We start from the raw sequence: 18,725 nt of genomic DNA, 5'->3' as shown, positions 1-18,725 counted from the left end.
GTGGCAGTCCATTAATGAGCCATCACTGTGATAAATACACGTTCTAGGAAAATGACATGTTGTTCTACTGATTTCCCAAACATCCTGACTCTCTTCCTTCATGCGAAATCATTGTTCTTGGCATGCTTCCGCCAAAGCACCCTGACTGCTATATTCTATCTATAAACCATCTCGGGTATTTACAATTTAAAATATAAAATCTACTTAGGGGCGACCTTCCGGTTTACAACAAGAAAACCCCTGGGTCAATACACCAGTCTTTGGTGAAACATGTCCATATGGCTTTATAGCTTTAACTGCATGGGTCCGTTTATACACGGACTTTTCTCCCACAGTAAATACTATAGTACTACACGATACACAGTTGGGTGAAGCCTTGGATACAGAGGAACCGTGGATAGAGAGGGCTGACTGTCAAGTTATACTCGGATTTTTGACTGGGCAAAGTGCGTGTGTTGGGGGATGGTCGGCGCCCCTAACCCCTGTGTTATTCCAGGGTCAACTGTATTTATACCCAGCAGTAGTTAAGACACAAGGAATAAACCTAGGCAGATAGATTCTGAAAGAACGGCGTAAGCAATGTGATACTGGAGAGCATGCCCCTTACTGTTGTTGAGTAACTGTAACACAAATTAATTTAAAATGGAATAATTTAATGTTTGTTGGGCCAGGAGACTTTAAGTGTTTTTAACGGGGGACTCCATCTTTCCTCGTTATGTATATATATTTACCCTTTTAAATGCCAGCCTGAAATATGAGCCAAGAGGACTCCTCCATTGAGTCCCCACGAGGCTGAACAAAAACAGCAACACTAAGCGAGTTGCTTGTCATCGCTAAATAATCTTGATCACTGTCTGAGAGTCAGGAATTCAGCAATCAAAACCAAAAATGAGCTTTTTTCTTTATATAAAGTTTTTGTGGGACACGACAGGGGGCTACCCCAAGGGAAGTCAAAGGAAATGACTTCGAGGACAAACGCAACCAGGGTTTAAAGTATTTTTTTTTATCATAAAGGAAATAAATCTACATTCTTAAAAATTTGGAAAAGAGTGAATACAGTGATAATCTTCTGATAGTGGATGAGAAGTGATTTATTTTATGCTTATTTTTTTGGGTGCAGTTTTACATAAAGTGACACTAGTTTGCAGGAATGCTACAGGACAGGGGTCCGGTAGCGGTCCGCAGCCTGTTAGGAACGGGGCCGCACAGCAGGAGGTGAGCGGCAGGCGAGCGAGCGAAGCTGCATCTGACGCTCCCCATCGCTCGCATTACTGTCGGAACCATCACACCCCCTCCACCCCACCCCGTGGAAAAACTGTCTTCCACAAAACCGGTCCCTGGTGCCAAAAAGGCTGGGGACCGCTGCTATAGGGAAAAAGGCATCGGTAAGAGAGTACCTGTGCTCTTAATGAAACATGAGCGTAGATCTTTTTTCTCATCGTTGCCTTTGATAATACACCGGTCATGAAAATAAGCCTTGACTTATGCCCCAACAGGATAAAGAACATCAAGCCTGATACGAAATGACTACGCTCTTGGTTATCCTTTCTCTCTTTACTTTTCTTGACAAGGTGATAGCTCTATGCATAGGAGATCTGAGGAGCTGGCCCACTGACAACAAGTTAGAGGTGGTGGAACTAGAAAGAAGTGGAATTTATGGAAATTCTCTGAGGCGATCCAAATGAAATTATTTTTAATTTTTTAAAAGCTGCAGGGGACTTCCCTGGTGGCGCAGTGGTTAAGAATCCACCTGCCAATGCAGAGGACAGGGGTTCGAGCCCTGGTCTGGGAAGATCCCACATGCCGCAGAGAACCTAAGCCCGTGCGCCACAACTACTGAGCCTGCACTCTAGAGCCCGCAAGCCACAACTCCTGAGCCCGTGTGCCACAACTACTGAAGCCCACTGCATCTAGAGCCTGTGCTCCGCAACAAGAGAAGCCACTGCACTGAGAAGCCCATGCACCGCAACGAAGAGTAGCCCCTGCTCGCCACAACTAGAGAAAGCCCGCACGCAGCATCAAAGACCCAACACAGCCAAAAATAAATAAATAAATAAATTTATATTTTTAAAAAAAAAAAGCTGCAAGGAATGTATATGACACTTAGAGGTTTCTTTTTCAGAAGCTTAAACAGAAAAATATCAAGAAATCAATGAAAATAATTTATTTTCCTGGATCTCTCCATCTGAACTGCAGCCCTGAGTCCCAAAACATCAAGTCTCAGCCGTGCAGGTAACACAGATGATTTCAATAGCTGTAATTCCAGAAGTGTAAGTGCTTTCCATTTCAACGGAAAAATATCCTCCTGGCTTCTCACATTATGTGTTAGATCTCCGAGAGGGAATACTTGACAGGTATCTAGAAGCACTGTTTGGATGGAAATACATCAACCTTACCCTCAGGCTATCGCATTGGCCAATCTGTATGTGTCTTACCTGTCTGAACCAGGGGCTGACTTTAAACTCCGAAAATTTTGGCTGTCTAAGTCCAAGCTGTAGCTCCGCCCACTTTCAGTTTTTGAAGTTACAATTTCTCCTCTGGTTGCTGATCTGAACTTGCTAAGAAGAAATCTGAAATTATACATATATATATTTAAAAGCAAGATAAGAAAGCATTTAAACATATCATTTCAAGAATACCATTTCTTGTACTTTCAACAGTAAATAATTCTTCTTTCAAGCAGACTTGGGGCTGAGAAATTCTGGGGAGTCCCCAGGGCTTCTGCAGTAGAGTGTCAAAGGTTCTGGTAGAGGAGATTAGGACATTTCTCCCAAGGCTGTACCAGCTGCTGGTAAGCCAGGCCTCTGTCCCTTCTAAGAAGAAGACCATTGACTTTGGGGACTCGCCACTGTCACCTGAGAATGGAGAAGCATCGCCTGGGCAGAGCCTGTTTACAGGATGCTGAGAAAAGGGAGCTTGAACTCACCTTGCTCAGAGAGGAGAGCTAGGATGATCCTCTGAGACCAACTGAGGTAGCAACTTATTAGACTGCAGCTCCCTGAGAGCAGCAGCTCTGTTCTTCTTGTTCCCTGCTAGGTCCCCTGAGTTTAGAGAGGTGCCTGGTACGTACTAGAACCCAGCCAATTCTTGTGGAATAAGTGACGCCACCCATGGCCCTGGGGTAATAATTTTGAACAATGGAATGGCTCATACCAGATGAAATTTGATTGCATGCCCATTTCACTAAATTACTAGGAACTTAAAAAGAGCTCTTCAGAAACCAAGATTCAAGTCAAAATCCAGGCTACCAAAGGCCTCAAACATGGATCTTTCCAAATGCACTTGGATTAAAAAACCAAAGTTATATTCCTTTTGTGATGGTATCTGGAGAGACCAGTTCATTTACTTTACAGGCTCCAGTTTTCTCAGGGGGAAAAAGTATTCCAGAGGTACTGGGACAATCTTAATAGAATCTGCCAAGTTGTTTCTGTTTCAAAGACCACTAGAAGAACGTCTTGTCAAAGTGTCAGAAGGTTCAATCTAACTGGAAAACTACATTTTTGGTGAGAATAGCAGTTAATATAATGTCAATTTATGCTGCTCTGAGAACCACCTTGTACATGTCCTTACCTCTGCAGTGCTGCTTATGGTGTCTCCTCCACCTGGAATCACTGTTCCTCCTCTTTTGTTAGCCTGGCCCCATCCATCTTTCAAAATCCTCATCAAGTCCCACTTAGAATTTCATATCTTTCCCGATGGCCCCTGTGCCCTCCCGACATCAATGATCTAAGCCACTTATTTAATATTTAATTATTGGGACTTCCCTGGTGGTCTAGGGGTTAAGAGTCTGCCTTCCAATGCAGGGGACGTGGGTTCGATCCCTGGTCAGGGAACTAAGATCCCACATGCTGTGGGGCAACTAAGCCAGCACGCTGCAACTACTGAACACGTGAGCCACAACTAGAGAGCTCGTGTGCTGCAACTACAGAGTCCACGCGCTCTGTAGCCCACACGCCACCACTAGAGAGGCGCCCGGAAGAGCCCGCATGCCGCAACTAAGACCCAGACCCGATGCAGCCAAAAAATAAATTAATTAATTAATTAATTAATTAAAAATTTAATTATTTATTTCCATATTCTATCTCTTGTAGTTAACTCCTTGTCTTGTTGTTTTAGAAAGGCTTTCAGGCAGCTCATATTGTCATCTTATGTTTTTCTAAAATCCTTCTGTACAAGTTAACTTTTCAGGTGTGGACCTTTGAAACTTTTCTTCCTGACTACTAGGTGTTATATTCCTTGAAGACAGAAGCATCAGATGCCAGTTTTGAGTTCTAGCAGGGCTCACTGTTGTCTCCTAGCTCCAAGCCCACCATTCTGTAACCCACACAGTGATGCCTGGCCTGGGGTCTGCGCACTACAGCTCCTAGAATGGGCCAGCACTAAAGGTGCTTACAATTAAAGGGGGGTGGTATTCAGCGAGACCAGTTCATTTACTTTACATTCTTGTGTAAGGAGGGGCTTGGTGTCAGAGCGCACCAAGTAATGAGTGACGCATGGGCACAAGGCACTGTGGGAGCCCCGAGGAGTGACAAATGGGTTTAACGTGGTAGGAAGACTCAACACATAGGGTGTATGGTCCCTCTAGGCTATCTTTCCCATTCATCTCTGATAATTAACAAAGACATGGTTAGTCATGAGTCTTTGAGTCAAATGACATTTAGGTTTCCTGCCTACGCACAGTTCAAGATTCTTTAAAAAACAAAACAAAACAGAACAAAATGGACTTTCTGTAGAGACAGATGAAGGCTCAGGCACTGGCAGCCCCTCACATTGGCTTCTGCTGAGAACGAAGCCACACTACCCAGAAAGAACCATAAAGCCACTTGGTGTAGATTAGGATTCTCACTCCCTCGGCCACAAAATTGGCCACCAGTTGCCTGAGAAATGGAGACTGCAACAGGCAGGGCTGTGAGGCAAGAGTTTGCCTTCGGGTCCTTATGACCTGCATTTTGGGGGCCACTTGACTCTCCCTGATGGAACCTTCTCACTCCGAGTTTCCCAGCGCCTCCCTGAATCTTGCTTCCTTGTGTGCCTCCCACTCCTGTTCTCAGCACTTGACACATATTTGCTTTCTGAATGAAGTTAGTGAGGTGGCCAAATGATTTCTTCCTTAAGGAGGCCCGCATTTCAAACAGGGGAGACGATGTTTTAAGCCCTATTAATAAATCTCTGATTTGGCTGCTTCAGTTTGCATCATCACTCAGGTTGGGTGCGGGGGAGGTGCGTTGACCCTACAACAAAGGCAGTTGTCACCTCCTTACAGACAAGACTGGCCCTAGCATGAAACCTTCTACCCAGAAGTAAAGGACCAGATATGGCAAGTGAAAGAAAAACTCTTACAGGTTCAGGTCAGAAGGGACCTTTATCTAAAACTGAAAGTAATTAAAACTGCATTTCCTGAGGAGAATGATAGGAGAATGTTACCTCGGATGAGTCTCTGACCTTCTCTGGGTCACTTAAGTGACATTAGACTTGAAAAACTAAGGCATCTATTTCACAGGTGACTGGAACAAAGATCAAAGATTCCCTTGAAGAGGCTGGGTCTTACCCCTTTTTCCTGGGCCCATCGTGGCTGGCCTTCCGCCCAGCAGAAAGCGAAGTGTCTGACTTTTCTGCGTTCTGGTGGGTTTGTTCTTGGCTTTGTATTTCTTCAGCTCCTCGTTAAAAACAATCAGAAGACAAATTTACATATGAAATGGCCAGAAATGAGAGCAATTTTCTATTCTTCATTCACTTTCCTACATTAGCACAGGACATAGAAGTCTAAAAAATCGGCAATGATGTTCCCATCCATGTTTCCCGGTCACACACTTATTTCTAATCTGTTGAGTGTTCCACAGTTAAATGAGGACTAAGATTGGGACTCATCTGTGGGAGTCTTGCTGAGATAAGCCTTCTAGGGATGACTGCAATGGAGCAACTATACATGATCCCTCTGCAAATATTTTTAGGGAAGGAACCTGGTTCATGAGAACTCCAAATCCCTAGAGACTGAATTCTAGCATGGGATTCTAGAAACGATACCCTGGTTTTTGAGCACATAAGCCAGACTTCCTGGGAGGGCCAACACCTGTGTACACACCTCGTGACTTGAGAGACAGTCTACACTCTGGAAGGTGCTGAGGTTTGAGCGGAGAAAGCAGCCAGAGCTAACTGCTTACTTCTAACTCCACTCTGTCCCTCTGTGGCATCAGACCCGATGTTACCCACCTGGGAAAGCCCTTCCTTGCTACTGTGACACCCAGAAGTGGCACTGGAATCAGGTCCAAGCCTCCCAGCCCTACCCGCCAGACTTAAAAATAAGGGCATTTGTCTCCAGTGTCTGAAAGGGGAGATACCCTAGGAACAGACCAAAAGATACCCGCTCCACCTTTACTACAGCATACCTGAGAAACATGATCCTAAACACAGGTTCGCTCAATATTTAACCAATTAAATTGTAGTCTGAATGCACAGAGTAATGTTCTCAAGGTGGGGTGTTATTTGCATTTGGTGACAGTATAATTCTTCATTGAGTGAAACCGTCTTGTGCAATTTCAGGCCATTTAGCATCTCTAAATGCCATTAATTCCCCCATAGTCATTGGGACAACCAAAAACGCCCCCTTGCATATCTCAACACTCCCCTAGCTTGATGGAAGGGGGCACAGTACAAAATATCAGCCCTTGGTTGAGAATCACTGGATGAGAAAAAGTAACATTTAAATGAAATCTGAAATACATCCTGTTGAAAAACCAAGGATTGCTTTCACAATGTGAATCATGTAATTCATCTGTTTTATGTTACTTTCTTAAATGTTTAGTAAAATATTGGAAGTGCATTCAGGAAAAGACCCATCTGTGATGAAGATAAATGCCTCCCCTGAAAATCTCGGTGTGCCACATATATGAAAAATCACTGTGGATTTTATTTTCTACCGACTTCCTCTTCCCTTGTATGAATTGCAGATTTAGATTTCATGCCACTGAGTTTTGAAATGACCCAAGGGATTCAGGAAATTCAACTGTTCGCATTTGCTACATAATATAGGGAAGTTATTTAGCCTGCCAAAATGAAGATTAAAACAGTTTTGCTTTAGTTACCTGGGCTTCTTCTTAAGATGGACTGTCGGACGACATCAGTGCCCAGAACACTGACATGCTTGAAACGCTTTGCCTTTTCTTCAAAAAACCATTCACCAGTTACAATCCTTAGCTGCCTACTCAAAAGAAAAGAGGAGAGCATTGAAATTCAATTCTTTAGCCAAATAAACTCTCAAAAATCCTTAATTAAGTAAAAAATAGCCAGTTATTTATAGAGTCCCTCTCAATCTTTGGAGTATTTTATGGTGATTATAATGGCCACTATTAGTTGCATACGTACTATGTACCAGGTACCTGCTAATTGCTCTTCATACTCAATATACTTTTATCCACATAACAACCCTCTGTAAACATTATTATCCCCATTCTTTAGATGAGGAAACTGAGACTTAGAGCAATAAAATGATGTGTCTCACACGTAAAGCCAGGATCCCATCCCAAGCAGTCTGGCCTATAACTCAAGTTCTTTTTTGTTTTTTGTTTACATTTATTTTATCCAAGTATAGTTGATTTATAATGTTGTGTTAATTTCTGCTATACAGTAAAGTGATTCAGTTAAACATATACATACATTTTTTCTCATATTCTTTTCCATTGTGGCTTATCACAGGGTATTGAATATAGTTCCCTGTGCTACACAGTAGGACCTTGTTGTTTACCCATTCTATTTAAAACAGTTTGCATCTGCTACTCGCAATCTCCCAACCCATCCCTCCCCCCTCCCTTGGCAACCACAAGTCTGTTCTCTATGTCCGTGAGTCTCTTTCTGTTTTGTAAATAAGTTCATTTGTGTCATATTTTAGATTCCACATATAAGTGATATCATATGATATTTGTCTTTCTCTGTCTGACTTACTTCACTCAGTATGATCATCTCTAGGTCCATCCATATTGCTGCAAATGGCATTATTTCGTTTTTTTTATGCTATAGCTCAAATTCTTAACCACTGCATCAGTGGGTAAATAATCTTTAATGACAACAGTGGGCAACAAATGAAGGTTTTGAATTATAAAGGGGCCATGATCAGACTCTGTTTTCTTTCTTTCTTTCTTTTTTTTAAAATTTTTTGGCCATGATGCACGGCATGCAGGATCTTAGTTCCCTGACCAGGGATAGAACCTGTGCCCCCTGCAGTGGAAGCACGGAGTCTTAACCACTGGACCACCAAGGATGTCCCAATCAGACTCTGTTTTAGCATGATACCTTGATGTAATATAATGACTGAGCTAGAGTAAAGAGAGAATGGGACAAAGAGACAGGTTGGCCATGGCAACAGTCCAGGAGAGAGATGGCAAAACCCGAGCTAGGGCAATGGCAAGACTAATAGAGAGGAGGAGACAAATTAAAAATGTAGGTGGTAGAAGGACCTGTCTGGGTTTCACATCAATTGAACGTTGAATGTGGAAAAGAAGGACCTTTGAATAATCACACCCGTCTGCAATGGTTACACAAACCCTTTACCCCAGTTACACAGACCTATTTACCATTCTCAGAACATGGCCCATGTTCACTTACTACTTGTCCCAACACCTCTATGGAGGACTATAATGGAAAATGATGAGGTTGAAAGGTAGGATTGGGTCACATAATGGGAATCTCTGAATGTCAAGCTAAGGAGTTGGAATGCCATTTTGGAGGCACTAGGGAACTCTGGCATTTTTTCTAAATTTCAGGTTGAATCACAGAATCTCTGGAGCATTGTAAGGGGGAGAAACCACAAGCAGGAAGGCCAATGAAGAAGTTATTGCAACAGATAGGATAGGAAATGATGAAGATGTGAATCAGGGTATCATGGGGGCAAGAAGTGAAAAGAAAGATAAAGATACTTGGGCCACTATGAAGCAGATAGTTTAGGGGGTCCCTGGAGAAAGAGAACCAGGAATGGCTTTCTTGACATAGAACCCATTTTGGCCTAAGCCATTTTGTGATCTGAGCCTGGCTAAAATACTTGCCCTGGAACAGGTCTCAGTAATTAATGATCTTAAGGGAGGGAATGCAGAAACTAGGGAGGAGCAGTCAAGAAACAATAGTGCAGCCTTGGGGCAGGGCCCTGGTTCCTCAAGGCATATACATAATATCTTTGAGTTCTGCAGGAACTAAGGCCCCCACCTAGGTGGAGGATGGAATGATAATGTTGACCCTCCTGACTTCAACCAACTGAAGCTTGGACTCTGTCAACTTGCCGCAACTCTATGCTGAAGCCCCCTCATGAATATGCATGTACCCTTAGCTTAAAGCTTCCCCAGTTTTGCTGTTGGGGAGACAATGTTTTGAGAATGATCCCTGGTGTTCTCCTTACTTGCTGCAAGTAATAATAAATACTTCCTTCTTCTCCCGATCTTTGGCTTGGCTGTGTCTATTGGCTCAACACCCACCAAGAGGCAAACCCAGTTTTCAGGTAACAACTGAGGATGAAAATCAGCAAGATCGGTGATGAGTCTGACATGGTAGCTGAAGCAAAGCAGCTAGGAGTCAAATAGAGATTTCTAGCCCTAGAGTATTATATCCATGAGATTCAGTACCTGGTTGGACTTAGAAATTAACAATTGGATCTTAAATATAAAAAAAAAAAATCACTCCAGAAAAATATGTCAATTTGTTCTCCACAGCAATTATCCTGAAATACTACAGAATGTAGGAAACAAAGGTAAGTTATCTATGAAACCCAGTTCTACTACTGGGAAAAAAGTGAAAATGTCATCCTTGGAGCAAATTATTCATTGAATGACCATAGCATGTACATCTCAAATTTCCTCTCAAGTGGCTAGATCATCTATTGAGAAGCAAGGATTATTGGATTAGCTCCAAAACTGTATAAAATACACCCAAACTGAATACTCGAATGGGTTAAATTATTTCTGGATACATCTTAAGTGATCTAGACTTATACATCAGTACTTACGTTGGAAATCTATGTGGTAATTGTTCAATTCTAAATTATAAAGATGCTGCCTCTAGATTCCTGTCCCTTAATTATTCAATCAAATGCTAATCTAGGTACTGCTGTGATTGAACTTGGCAGAGGGAACTGAAGTTACCTATCAGCTGACCTTAAAATAGGGAGCTTGTCCTGGATTATCTGGGTGGGCCCACTGTAATCACTGAGCCCTTAAAAACAGAGGAAGTTGGATACTGAGATGCTGCAGAATGGGAAGTCAGACAGATTCCAAACGTGAGAAGAGGGCTCTGAGATGCAGAGGTCCATATGCAAGGATCAGAGAGAGAAGCCTCTCGGAGCAAAGGCTGGCTCTTAGCTAACAGCCAGTGGGGAAACAGGAGCCTCGTTCCTACAGCCACAAGGAATCAGAATCTGCCCACCAAAATGAGCTTGGAAGTGGAACCTTCCCAGAGCCTCCTGATAGGAGCTCAGCCAGCAGACACCTTGATTTCAGCCTAGTGAACCAAGAGTAGAGAAACAAGCCAAGCCAAACTAGACTTCTGATCTACAGAACTGTGAGACTGAAACTGAGCAGGACCCTGTGGGGCTCCTGGGCACGGAAGCCTTTCTGTCGTTTCTTGTTTGTAGGGAATAGACTCCAGCCTCTGTGACCTTCCCTGAGTTCCAAAGGGCAGATTCGAACAGTTGCTAATCAGAGGAGGGAGGGGATGCAGAGACAAGCAAGGAGCAGCCAAGAAACAACAGTGCAGCCTTGGGGCAGGGTCCTGGTGCCCCCTCAAGGGATACACATAACAGTATCTTTGAGCTCTTTACAGAACTAAAACCCCCAACAAATGGAAGATGTCAGCACTGTTCATTCCAGAGAAGACCACCTGAGGCCAGATTAAAGGAACCAGAGAAGCTCATCAAGAGACTACCTGAGGCCAAATTAAATGAATGCAGGCCCTGCACACACCCTAATCTTACCAGGAACCCTGCCCTTGAGCCACTGCTATAAAACTCCTCACCAAATCCTCTCAGGTTGGGACAACAGTTCTTCAGGGGCATGAGCCTGCTGTGTCCCCCTTTTCCTGGTAAAGCAATAAAGATATCCTTTTCTACTTCACCCAAAACTCTGTCTCCAAGATTCAATTCGGCCCTGGTGCACAGAGGCCGAGTTTTCGGCATCAAGATCATATATTTACATTGTTCTCAGCTGCTAAATTGTGGCAATTTGTGATGGTGGCCACAGAAAACTAATAGAATTATTAAACATAAAAACCCATTTGTTTTAGTATTCAACTCAGGAAATGATTTGCACAGGTTCTGAGAAGATACCTATGAAAAATTCAGAGGAACAATAGGGCAGAGGTAGGCAAACTATGGCTTGTGGGCCAAATTCACTTCACTACCTGTTTTGTACAGGCTACGAGCTAGAGATGGTTTTTACAATTTAAATGGTTGGGGAAAATCAAAAGCAGAATATTTCATGACATGTGAAAATTAATATGAATTATACTCAAAATTCAGTGTCTATTAATAAAGTTTTATTGGAACACAGCCATGCTCATTTGTTTCTGTATTGTCTCTGGCTGCTTTTCTGCTACAACTGCAAACTTGAGTAGTTACAGCAGAGACCACAGTGCCCACAAAGTCTAAAATACTTACTGTCTGGCATTTTATTTTTTAAAAAGTTTGCCAACCTCTGCAATAGAACAAAGAATTGACACAAAAAGAAACAAGAGCAAGGGGAATAATACAGACCAGCGATAGAGAACCACCTAAGAGAGGCATGCCAAAGCCTCAGCTCGTATTTTTTGTTTGTTTTAGTTGGTTTTTTTGTCTTTGTTTTTTGGTATGTTCTTGAGATATAGGGTGAGGTCGATGGCACATCGATGGCCGTCTCACGCGTGACAGGGGAAAGTGGGCCACACCAGGTCTACATGCCCCAGGAAATGGGCCTCCATATCATCTTTACCATATATGCCTAGAGCTGCCAACACCTAACACAAATAAGATCTTCCCAGAATTGTTAGTCATTACCTCTTGCTAGCCTTATAAGAACAATAACTATAATCCTTATATTTGCTCGACTCAGATATGGACTTGAGTCATTTGTCATTTCAGAACTCTGCAACATCAGAACAATCTCTTGAGATTATGCCTTTGCCACCTTCTCAAGTCCTAGAGGTAGATGGAAGGCTTAGCTGAAGAACAGGGAACTAATACTGAGTCAGTGTGTACCATGCACCAAGTCGTGCGTTAGCCACTTTATACATGACACCTAGAACCCTCACTGTAAGCCATAAAGTAGCTATGTTATTCTCAATTTGCAGAGGAGGAAATCAAAGCTCACAGAGGTTAAATAACTTGTCCAAAGTTATACAGTATTATGACAAAAACAGGATTTATACCGAAAGCCCTTTATATTTGGCAAAATTGTCAGTAAAGAACTTGTAGCTGTCAGGTGTGACAAGGCTTTGAGTAAGGGTGAAAACGTACAGAAGCCAAGGAATAACATGTAGCATTTCATATGATGGGCTATGGTTGTGTGTGTGTGTGTGTGCATGTACATGCGCCTGCAAGTGTGTCTCTGTGGTGGGGGCAGAGTGATAGGAATAAAGGAGGGGTAAAAGAGGAAAGAAAATAAACATGACACCCACTATAAAAGTTGTATTCTTCTCTGCCACATCAATCTAATATTTCAGAAATACAAGGCTCAGAATAGACGATGTGTTTCCTATAGGTCATACTCTAAAGAGTGAGTTTGACTGAAATTGAGTTACACTCATTATTTGTGATTAATGATTTTGGAGTATTCAGAATTTGCTAGGCCCTAATTTTAACATTAAACTCTTGGGACTTCAAACTTTCGCTTGGAAGCTTATTTAAATGTAAAGTCAAGTTAAGTTGTCCTTAGATTTACAGGGGAAAAATAGGTAATCTTATCCTAAAAAACAAGAACAGTGACCAAAAGATTCATTTTCTTCCTTTATCTTCTACTAGTGACCGGAGACATCTGAGATAAGACATGCCTATTAGATATGCTGAAATAAGATGAGTTTCCTTCTTATTATTCATAAGGAAACTAGAATTATTTATAAATTTATTCATTACACATCAAATATTTATTGCATTCCTACATGTGTTAAGCCCTGTGCTAAGGCTAAGAGTACAGATGTGAAAAAGACAAACAAGGACCCTGGCCTTATGGAGATGATGGTATATATTTATTCCTTTCTTCCCTTTCAACAGGAAAAGTAAAAAGAAACCCCTAGGCATATTATGGTGAAACTGTAGAACACTACAGATAAAGAGAACATCTTAAAAGTAGCTAGAGAGGGGGAAAAAAACAGATTACATACAGAGGAATGATGATTAGGATGACAGTTGACTTTCAGTAGAAATAATGAAATCCAGAAGCCAGTGAAATGATATCTAAAAAGTTCTGAGAGAAAATAACTATCAATCTAGAATTGTATATCCAGAGAAAACACTGTTTACGAATAAGAGTAAAACAAAAAAATTTTCAGTAAAATAAAATGTGAGATAATTTACCATCAACAGAGTTTCACTAAAGGAACTTCTAAAGACTGTACTTCAAGAAGAGTTAAAGTAGATCTGAGATATAAAAAGGGATGGTGAAAAATGAAATTGGTAAAACACATGGATAAATCTAAACAAATGTTGATGTAAAACAAAAATGATAATATCTAAATTGTTGAACTGAAAATAAGGTATGTCTAAAACATAGGACAAAAAGTATATACAAGCCAGGCTGATGATATTTGGAGTTTAAGAATATCAAGTTCCTTTTACTGATTAGAAGAAGGCTATAACTAATGATTTATAAAATTAAATATGAATGTTGTGATTTCCAGGGTAACCACTAAAAATAAAAACTCATATAATATCTACACTAGTAGGGAGGATAAAATGGAATGAGAAAAATATAGTACTTCCATCAATCTATAGATAATATAAATAAAAGCAAATATTACAGTAATCGCAATACAAATAAATGCAAATATTGCAGTAATTACAATGAATATAAGTAGACTAAACTATAGTTTAAGAAAAAATATTGTCAAATTAAACTTTAACAATTATATATCATATATGCATAGCATGTATATGTATATATAGCACATTATATATATAGCATATATGTATAGCAAATATTTAAATACATATAACATATAATTTAAAATAGCAGATACACTATATAGAGTCTCATCTTAAGCATATGGACACAGAAAGGTTGAAAGGTTGAAAGGCAAATGGTAAAAAAACATATACCATGTAAATATTAACCAAAAGAAACTTGATATCGTTGTATGAAGAGCAGACAAGATAGACCTTAAGGCAAAAGCATTTCTAGAGATGAAGGGGGTCATAAAAAAACACCTTCAAATCAGTAAAGACTAACAGCCTAATAGAAAATTTGGCAATATATAAATAGCCATATCACAGAAGAGGAACCCAAAACAGCCAATAAACCTATGAAAAGATGCTCAACCTCATTAGTAATCAGAAAAATTCAAATTAAAATCATAATAAGATATCCATTTATATCTACCAGTTGGACAACAATTAAAACTTTTCATGATGCCAAGTGTTGGTAAGACTGTAAAGGAAACTTTTATACAATGTTCATGGAATTTAAATTGGTACAACGATTATAAAAAACAACTTATCATCTTATAGGCTGAAAATGCTCATACCATTTGCCCTTCAGTTTCATTCCTAGGTGCACTGCTTACAGGAGTCTTCTCAAACATTTTTGGCAGAGGTCACAGTAAGAAACACAGCTGGTTGCCAGAGGGGAGGGGGGCGAGGGGATGAGTGAAATGGGTGAGGGAGATTTAGAGGGTACAAACTTCCAACTACAAAATAAATGAGTCAAGGGGATGAAATGTACAGCATGGGGAATATAGCCAATAATAATGTAATATCTTCATATGATGACAGATGTAAACTAGACTTATGTTGTGCACCAGGAACTAACATAGTGTTGGAGGTCAATTATACTTCAAAAAAAACCCCAAATACATAGGAAAAGAGAACAGATTTGTGGTTATCGGAGGCGGGGGATGGGGGAAAGGGGAATTGGAAAGAAAAAAGTATGTTTTATACCACAATCCAGAAAATAACTACACACACACACACACACACACACACACACACACACACACAGAAGTATATATATACTTACATACATATAATTTTATGTATACTGACATTTTCTATGTCCTTTTTTTCTTAAGTGCTGGCCATGACCCGCCAATAGGTCACAACTCAGTTTTAAAAACCTTACCCAAGGAAACTCTTGTACATGTTTGTTAGGCCATATGTACAAGAATGTCATAGCAGCATTTTTTTGTAACATCATAAACTAAAACAACAAAAAACTCCATCAACAAGAAAACAGATACATTATAGAATGATACAACAGTGAAGATGAACGGAATGGTATTCACATAAACATGGATAGATTTCACAAAAAAATGTTGAGCTAAAAGAGTCACAAAGAATACACACAGTATGATTTCCATTTCTATAGAATTCAAAAATGAAAAATTAGAAAATATATTACTTAGGGATATATCCAAGTAGATAGTAAAACCATAAAGTAAAGCAAGGGAATAAAAAATGCAAAACAAGAATGCTCTCATTCTTAAACTGGGTGCTGAATACACAGATACTCTTTTTATTATTCTCTAAACAGCACATGTAGAGTGTCCTGATATGTGTGACACTTCCATATTAAAAAAAAAAATCCCTCTAGTTTATGTAGGTATTAAGATACTAAACCACACTGAACAGAGCATTCTTTTTTTTTGTTTGTTTTTTGTTTTTGTTTTTTTTGTTGTTTTTTTTTTAACATCTTTATTGGAGTATAATTGCTTTACAATGGTGTGTTAGTTTCTGCTTTATAACAAAGTGAATCAGTTATACATACACATATGTTCCCATATCTCTTCCCTCTTGCATCTCCCTCCCTCCCACCCTTCCTATCCCACCCCTCTAGGGGGTCACAAACCACCGAGCTGATCTCCCTGTGCTATGTGGCTGCTTCCCACTAGCTATCTATTTTACGTTTGGTAGTGTATATATGTCCATGCCACTCTGAACAGAGCATTCTAAAAAAAGGGGAGGGCTCTTGTACATGATTAATAAGTGACTGAAAATAGCATGCCAAGGCGCTCAAAACAGCTTCTTACCACCCCCAAAATCTGTGGGTCAGTGTGGGATTACTCTGATGGGAATCTTTCCCTTGTAACTAGATTATAGAAATTTGTTAAACTAGGATTGATTTTGAAATGACTATGTGGCAACTGCCAATACCCATGAGACCAAAAGATCGCCAAGAACAAGTTGAACAAGTTAAGATTTTTGTTCATTGCAATGAAGAAAAACACATGCCATGAAGAACCACAGGAAGTCTCAGTAAGAGGGCGTTTGAAAGGATTTAATATAGAATTTTGGGTTATGTTAGGTAATTATGGGGAGAATTCAAGGCAACAGGGATTTGCTCTAGATTAGGTGATGTCAGGAAGCGGGGACAACGCTGTGATTGGCATCTTAAGTTTTATCAAGAAGATGGGCCAACTAGAAGAAGGCTAAAGCTGTAATTGGTAAGGAGGTAGCAGGAAATTCACATTAGCCAAGAGAGGGGGATGTCTGATACTTTGTGGCTTGACCAGTCACCTTGTTTTGGTCTATGCTTAGAAAAGATTATAACAACATCAAGGCCCACATGTAAATGTCAGATCAGTTTCCAGATGTCAGAAGCTGTATTTCTCTTCCTCATAACAGAGCACTATATATTCCCTCCTGCACTCTCTGTGTATATGTTCCAACCATTGGTACTATCGTCTTTTAAGTTACTGACAGAGACTAATATTTCATCTATTTCAGTTATATTTCATCTATTTGCAGTAATCACTACCAATTCATCAAAAACACAACCACCAGGTTCCTCCTTTTAAATTACAAAGACTTTCACAAGGACATACAGCAGCATGAAATGTCACCACATGGCATGAATATAAATAAGATCAGCTCATCAACATCATATTAGAACTATTTCATTTTTGGGCTCTCTGTCACATCACTTTTATCTTAGGGGTCTTTCTGAGTTCAACTGAGGTGCTAATTAGGAAAAATGATCATTATGACTGTCTTTGTGTTGCGTGGCAACTGCCTCAGCTAACATAATCATGTGGAATTTTGTAGGTCTCATTAAGATAGCAACATGAACTAACTGGCTGTGTCGGGGTCCCTTTCATTCTGTTTCTACAGAGTTACTTTTAAAACTAGACCAACAGCAACCAACTTGTTAAAACCAGAAGGGGCTGGAGAAAATGTCAAGGGTTGCTCAGCCCATTGTAAGACGGAGCCTCCCTCTATCAGCCCTTGCTGTAATCGTTTTCAGTGCTACAGCAATAAAATCTCTTTACTTTTATCCAATCCAAGGTAAATGACAATAAAGGCTGTGTTTCCAACTGATTAGAGAATGAGTCACTCTCTGACTCATTTCATCTCTTAGAGGTCAGGGTGGGAATTTCAATTTTATGGTCTATTGAACATGGAGACAGCCCACTGGCGCTGCAGCATTCTCTCACAACAAATAAAGGAGGTTCACTGCCAATAAAATATCATTCACACTTCCTTTTTGAAAACCACTCCATGAATAGCAAACAAGATACTTCCAACACTGACAGATACTCTCTGAGATCACATAGACTCATAGCTGGAATATTGAAGAAATAATTGTCTCTGTTTTCAGCTTTAAAAATGAGGAGGGATTTTGTTTATATCAAGTTAAACACTCATCATGTAAATGTCCAGCTGTCACAGATGCTACAACTATAAATTGTTGTTGTCAAAGAGGTGTAAGAACCAGACAATGAGAGCTCTGTTTCTTCCTCTACTTTGAGACAATAATGTAATAAACTCATCTTCCTCCTTAGACTATGAAACCACTGAGGGTATTCCATGTTTTATTCATCTTTGTATCCTTATCCCCTAGTATACCAACAGGTTATCAATAAATGTTGCAGGAAGGATGGAAGGATGGGTCAAAGGATAGATCAATTGGATAAGTGGATAGTTGGGTTTATTAAGTTATTGTTATACCAATAAAAGAAGTACAAGTGATTCAGAAGTTCTGTATTGATGCATTAACATCTCCTAAGGAGGACACAGAACCTTCAATTTGTTATTATTTATTCTTACACCCTTCTGACAACAACTTGTCTTATATCTTTCAGTGACAGCTGGAAATTTACTCTGTTCAGAGGGCAAATGTATTTGGCACGTCTCTCGTGTGTGTGTGTGTGTGTGTGTGTATTTTAATTCCATGCTCCTGACAGAAGAAAACCACATTTGCTCCATAACTTGCTTAAGCCTGACATGCTTTAAGTGGGACCCTGTCATTTATTCATTCATTCATTTATCCATTCATTTGCTAATTCATCCATCCATCTAATCATTTAACAAATATTCATTGAGTACCTGCTATAGGGATTCTTTTAGGCACTAGAACTACCTCATTGAACATTATAGATAAAAAACCCTGCCCTCATGGTTATGAAGCTTATATTCTAGTGGAGGAAGAAAGATAATAAACAAGATAAGTAAAGTATACAGCATATAAATATTAAGGGGAAAAAACACAAGAAGGGGTTATGTTAGTTTGGGTAGGCTAACTTCCATAACGAACAACTTGCAAATTCCATTGACTTAACACATTAAAAGT

The 18,725-nt window shown here is 40.1% G+C and overlaps 1 protein-coding gene across 18 annotated transcripts in view; it reads right to left on the bottom strand.

Annotated features, from left to right (window-relative positions):
- Window positions 1-18,725, bottom strand: part of SYTL5 (synaptotagmin like 5) — a 292,517-nt gene that overhangs the window by 127,382 nt on the left and 146,410 nt on the right. For 16 of the 18 annotated variants that reach the window (XM_082446446.1, XM_082446445.1, XM_082446458.1 and 13 more), the window contains 3 exons: window positions 7,083-7,198; window positions 5,549-5,657; window positions 2,436-2,570 (listed from right to left, as the gene is read on the bottom strand). In XM_082446446.1, coding sequence (XP_082302572.1) covers window positions 2,436-2,570; window positions 5,549-5,657; window positions 7,083-7,198 — 360 coding nt within the window. The remainder of the gene's footprint in view (window positions 1-2,435; window positions 2,571-5,548; window positions 5,658-7,082; window positions 7,199-18,725) is intronic. The other 2 variants (XM_082446448.1, XM_082446456.1) reach the window with 1 other exon arrangement.

This window comes from Balaenoptera physalus (assembly GCF_965194825.1).
Source record: "Balaenoptera physalus genome assembly, chromosome: X".
In the NCBI taxonomy this organism is placed as follows: Eukaryota; Metazoa; Chordata; class Mammalia; order Artiodactyla; family Balaenopteridae; genus Balaenoptera; species Balaenoptera physalus.
Note: the sequence above shows the minus strand (reverse complement) of the source record. Positions and strands in the feature narration are given on the sequence as shown.